This window comes from Lygodium microphyllum, chromosome 7 (assembly GCF_053477565.2).
Source record: "Lygodium microphyllum isolate KBCC chromosome 7, Lygodium_microphyllum_v1.1.10, whole genome shotgun sequence".
Taxonomy (NCBI): Eukaryota; Viridiplantae; Streptophyta; class Polypodiopsida; order Schizaeales; family Lygodiaceae; genus Lygodium; species Lygodium microphyllum.
The window spans coordinates 117,441,600-117,447,599 of NC_141141.1; the positions used below are offsets into that span (position 1 = coordinate 117,441,600).

The 6,000-nt window shown below is 41.0% G+C and overlaps 1 protein-coding gene across 1 annotated transcript in view; it reads left to right on the plus strand.

Annotated features, from left to right (window-relative positions):
* The window catches only part of LOC148033868 (uncharacterized), a 54,501-nt gene extending 48,726 nt beyond the window's left edge, over positions 1–5,775 (plus strand). The window contains exons 4-6 of the mRNA XM_087681872.1: positions 4,843–4,882; positions 4,977–5,121; positions 5,363–5,775. Of these exons, the coding sequence (XP_087537998.1) occupies positions 4,843–4,882; positions 4,977–5,121; positions 5,363–5,482 (305 nt within the window). The 3' untranslated portion in view covers positions 5,483–5,775. The remainder of the gene's footprint in view (positions 1–4,842; positions 4,883–4,976; positions 5,122–5,362) is intronic.
* The last annotated feature ends 225 nt before the right edge of the window (positions 5,776–6,000 follow it).

Sequence of the window (6,000 nt, forward strand, 5' to 3'; positions counted from 1 at the left end):
AATCCCAAAAGTTTTTATGTCTAGATCCTTGATTGCCCCTTTCCTTTGAGGGCAATAGGATAGGAATGATCGTAATAGGAAATGCTTGTCAAGATTGGTAGGAGAAACATTTCACCAATCAGGAATGCGTTTCCCATTTCCAATCTGTTTTGAAACGATGTTAGTTGTTTGTTTGGCTTTTTCCAGTTAGAGGCTTTTCCAAATGCAACTTTTGTGAGGATGTATACATCTCTCAACCTCCTAATTTAGTTATTCATGGATATGACTTGAAAATATGTAGGTTTAAAAAAGGCTTTTATGGTCTTAAGAATGCTTGCTAAGCTGTAGATGACTATAGCTAAATTTATTGCAAAGGTATTTTGTGTCCTTCGAATATGTGAAATGCCATTTCCACACAAGAAAGCAAATTTTGCTTCATGGCAAGTAAATATTGAGGAGGTCTTCAGGAGAGGAATAGAGGTGGATTTACTAAGGGGGAGTGCTAGTGTGGGTCGATCTACTAAAATTATTTTTATAGGCTTATGGGTTTGAACACCGTTTTATTTACTCCACCTTGGAATTGGCACAGGAGGTAGTTGTCACGAGGACACGAATTTTCAACTTAATGCTTTGTGGACACTTCAGTTGTACATGTGAGGTGCACATGTGAGATTAGGTTGAATGTGTGTCATGGTGACAAGACAATCACATTGGTAGAAGTGGTGCATGGGTGCCCATGGGATACCTAAGTTAGATCTTGATTAGGGACAGTGAATAACCGCTTGGAAAGGACTTTGGGTGTCACAGGGGTTAGGGAATTCAATGATTTAATGTCCTAGACTAAGGTTTGTCAAAGGTTCCAACACTTTGCTTCAAAGAGGTTAGGATTTAAAGTTCCCATTCTGGTGTGGTTTCTGGGCCATACAAGGCTGGAGAAGGCTGTGAAGATCAGTTTTGGGATGGTAGACAGAAGCTGATGCAATCCTGGAGCATTTTAACAGTTGCTGGACCTGATTTTGGAGGATTAGACAGCAAAAAAAGCCTAATCAGCTGTAGTTGACAGCATGCAATGCATAATCTGATGATGAAACTGCTGTTTGGGCATTTTCTACAGGAGAAAATCAGAATTCTCTCTCATCTGCTACTTCTCTCTCCTTCCTCCATGCCAAGTGAAGCCTCATCAGTGAATTTGAAGCATTTCAGCAGTGAATTTACTGATTGCAGACCTGATTTCAGCAGAAGTTAGGGTTTGCATGGTTGTTTGGGTTGCATGCATGAAGGGATTGTTAGAAGTGGTCATATCATAGGTTCACATGTGCCCACGGCCTGGGAGGGAGTGTGGCCATAGTCCATTATCCATTCATGTTAAGTGTAGATTCTTGGTGTGGAGAAAGGGAGCTTGTGGGGAGTGTGAGTTGGCACTCAACCATTGTACTCTTGACATAGCAGATTCCTTTTCCTGGTGACATCTTCTGCATTGTCTGTTTCATTGATCTTGTGTCTTTCATTATTTCGCTGCATGTTTTGCTCTTCTAACATGGTATCGGATATTTATAGTTTGTCGATTGAGATATGCTCATCCTTGTTTTTTTTTTGTGAATTGGGACTCTCTTTGTGATTTTCTTTCCATGTAGTCTTGCACTTTGTTATGCATGGTGGACTTGCTGTTTTGGTGATTGGTCATCAACATTGTTTGTTGACTAGCATATGTACTCATTGTGCTTATCCTATGATATGACAAACCTCATTGCTGTGTGATCCTTGAAGGCTGTTGGCATTGTTTTGCCTTGACTTGACTAGGCGTGCTGATGTGTCCACATGCTTACTGCAGTGTCCTGCATTTTTTACGATTGTGCTAACATTTAACCTTGTGTTGCTCATTCAATTTCCTATTGACTCTAGGTTTGACATCTCATACTTGCACTTGGATGACCCTATTGACTTACGTGGTGGTGGTTGTCGCTTGTGTTGTGTAAAAGAGTGGGGATAGATGGGTAGGACATGGGTTAGCATGGGAATACCTAGTTATCTTGATGGAGTGTTTAAGGTGTTGGGAGATCCAATTAGGGCATCAGTTATCAATAATCAAGTCTCTTTTACCCTTCCTTCCAGCTTTCATGGCTCCCCTTCCCTTTCACTCTCTTTTCCTGTCTTTCTCTCTCTTCTTTCTCTTTCTCTCTCCTCTCTGCAGTCTCTCCCTTCTCTCCTTCTCTCTCCTAGGTCTCCTTCATTACAACTGGTATTAGAGCACCGGTCTTTGATCCTTCTTCTTCTCTCTCTCCTTCCTTCAGAATTAGTTTCTTTTCAGTTTCAAGAACCCTAGTTACTCAGGCACACAGGTACATCAAGATAGGTACAACATTGAAAGACCACAAGAGTCAAGGAGTACCAGAGATGGCAGCCTTCTTGGAGTTTGCACAAAAGCTTTGGGCATATCTGGAGGCAAACCACCAAACTTAGCAAGTTGTTTTTTATTCTCAGGCCGTTTTGAATGTATCTATGTGAAAGAGAGTGATACAAGGGTTAGAGAGAGCCTTCTTGGAGTTTGCACAAAAGCTTTTGGGCATATCTAGAGGCAAACCACCAAACTTAGCAGGTCGTTTTTCATTCTCGGGCCATTTTGAAGGTATCTATGTGAAAGAGAGTGATACAAGAGTTGGAGAGGGCTTTGGTTTCAGTCACTTTTTGTAAAAGAGATTTCTTCTTCCTTCTCTCAAGCTTGGCTCAAGCTTTCATGGTGAAATCTTGGTTCTATCCCTTCCCTGGCTCTCCCATGTCCCTCAAGTCACCTTGAACTTGCTTCTCAAGCCTTCAGTTGGGTGTTGATTCTGTATCAAGCCTTATTCTCTTTCTTCGCTTTGGCTCTCTCGACTTTTGCAAAAGCAGCTATTATCAAGAACATACTCTTCACCTTCATCTTCAGCTTTCATGGCTTCATCCTCCTTTCTCCCCTCTTTTCTATCTTTCTCTCTCCTCTTCTAGTCTTTCTTTCTCTTCTTCTTACTTTCTTTCTCTCTCTTCAGTTCATTCTCCTCTCTCCTCTTAGCTTCATTCATTACATGTTAACTTGTGCCTGCTCCTCTGTCCTTTCCAAGGAAACTGTGCAAGTACCCTTTCTCATTTTTCATATCATCATGTCATCCCCTTGTACTAATAGCGATGACAAACTCAAGAGCTTGGGTAGGTGGTGGTGGGTTTTGAGCCCAAGTGGGAAGGCAAGGATGCCAAGGCCTTAACTACTTTGGTATGCTTGCTTCACCCAACAGTCTCTCCTACCATTCAAACCTTGGAGACCTTCATTGAAGTTTGGGATAAGCTATAGGAGCTTTATGAGCAATCTTCCATGAGGGCTATCGCCCTTCAAGGTCAACTGTATAACATCAAGTTTAATTCTCGAGACACCATGTAGGCATTTCTATTGAGGTTCAAGATTATCCATGATCAATTGCTTACCTTGGGGGTAGCTCTTACCTTCTCTCAGCTATCTATATTGGTTCTTACTAAGCTTTCTCCAGACTACAATATGGTGGCTCAAGCTTTGAGGGTCCGGGTTCCACTCTTGATCTCAATTTTGATGATGTCATGTCTCTTTTGCTTGATGAGGAGTCTTTGCTATAGGGACAAGGCAAGGTTCTGATATACAGTGATGATATTGAGAGAGCATTGGTAGTATCTTCAAAGACTAAGAAGAAGCATGTTTGTTGCTATTCTTGTGGGAAGTGGGACCATCTCTCTAAGGATTGTTTGACAAAGGCTACCAAATCCACAGACAAGGGCAAGAAGACGGATATTTCATCTTCAAACTCTAAGACTAAGTCATTGAAGGCCACTTTGGCAAAAGTGATCCACAAAGCAGTCTTCTAGTGATGCTGCAAGCGCTCACATTTTCTTAGCTAGAGGGGGCAATTGTGAGAGTGTAGAGAGGACATGCTGATGCTCTTTCATTATTGGTGGATTTAATGTGTATCATCAAGTTCACATCTTGCGATCCAAACCTTGGACTAGTGTGTCCAACATCCTCTAATGCTTTTTGTTAATGATTTCCCTTCTATGTAGGATCACATAAACACGATGGAGGACATGCGGGATGAGCTTGCATCCCTTGGCAAGACAATCTCATCGGAGGATATGGCAATGATTCTCCTTAATGAGTTGCCATCTCCCAAGTATGATGTCTTCTACACTAGTTTACTTACCTCGAGGGTTTGGGAAACCCTTCTATGGGGAGAATTTGCTCTACTCGTTTCGCAGCATGAAAAGTGACATAGGTACCAATGAATCTAGCCTTACTAAGGCTTTTACTGCAAGCTCAGGAGGGAGCAATAAGAAGAACAAGAAGGCCAAGAACAAGAAGATGAAGCAGGATAATGTGTCTTCTTTGGACTCTTAACACTGATTCAGAAAAGCCTAAATGGCCACACTATAGGAAGGGTACTCATCCCAAAGAGAAGTGTTGGAAGAAATATCCTCGCCTTCGTCCGTGAGCAAAGATGGAGCTAAATCATCTAAGTCTTCCTTTACCTCTTTCCTAGTTATTACACATGAGTTGGTGTTCCTTCACATCCATGAGATCTTGTTTCATACATAGGCCACCATTGCACATGATTCATAGGAATCTGGGTTTCATCAGTTGGGATCTACCTCACTAACCATATGACTTAAAAATCAAGAGCTCATATTCATTGTTACTTTGCCTTTCATTTGAGACCGTTCACTGAAAAAATGTTACTAGAAATAGGCCTGTCAGTTTCCTTGTTTGATTTCTGAGCATCAATTTCGAATATTTGCAGACAATATTTTCCCAATAGAGAGAGGCAGAAAACTGTCTTCAATCTCACAAATGTTCTGAATTTTCGACTGCAGATTTTGTCTATGCAGCAGAACTTGTTGAAGAGAATGGAAAGTATGGAATCATCTCAGTTCTTGAAGGATGTTATTCACACTATTTTCAGTCTCACCTTTCACTCAGTCCACATAAGCATCTTTTATTTTGCCAGATTTACAGGGAAGCTGAAGGGAATGGCCTCCAGTAATGCAGAGAAAGCTGATCGAGTTAAAGCGTATGCAGCAAAACATGGAATATCACTCGAAGATAGCCTAGCATTTGGTGACAGTGTGGCTGATTTACCGATGCTGGAAGTTGTAAGCTCTACTGACCTAAAGATTGAGGCCACCTTACAATATATGCTGCATTTAGATAAAATTAATACAAAACTCATTATTTATAATGATTTAGAAATCCCTCTCGTAAATCAAGTTAGTGATTCTCATTCGTAGATCTGGATACCAAACTCAAATCTCTGCTGATGTGATATTCAGTGTACTGCAGGTCACCAAAATCATTCTCTCTGAATTTATTGACAGAGTTTTAGTTGTGAACCAGGTTGGTCATCCTCATGTGGTGAATCCTGACGCTCGTCTTCAAGGACTAGCAGAGAAGCGTGGGTGGCCAATCATCAATTGGGGTTTGCAGCCAAGTATAATCTCTGCAGTTGCAGCGTAGGTTTCAGCAGTGGGTGATACTGCACTCGAGTCCTGTGCAGGCAAGTGGTTTGTCTTGTCCATGAATTTTCCTATTGCCTAGAATATTTGGGCAGACCTTTAAAACAATTCTCTCTTGCTACTTGCAAGTCTACTCTCTGCGTATTGGTCCATGAGGGTCTTTATTGTGTCGCATTTTTCATGTTCATGTATCATTAAGGAAATGTACAAGAAGCACCCATTGTTGGTGGTGATAACAGGAGAAAAGTTTACCAATTTATTATTTGGTACATTTGTCAAGCCATCTACAACTGTCTCTCATCTTTAGTCCCTTGTTTTACCATGCTGCATGATTGTGCACCTTAATAATTTGTGTCAACCGTTTTGGCCAACAAATGTGATAGATGATCAGTTGATAGGACGAATATATATATATATATATAGAGAGAGAGAGAGTTAACCACCTCGTATATGCCTCAAAATGTGCACAATACAAAATGACACATCAAGATTTTAGTTATGATTCACTTCAGGGTGTGG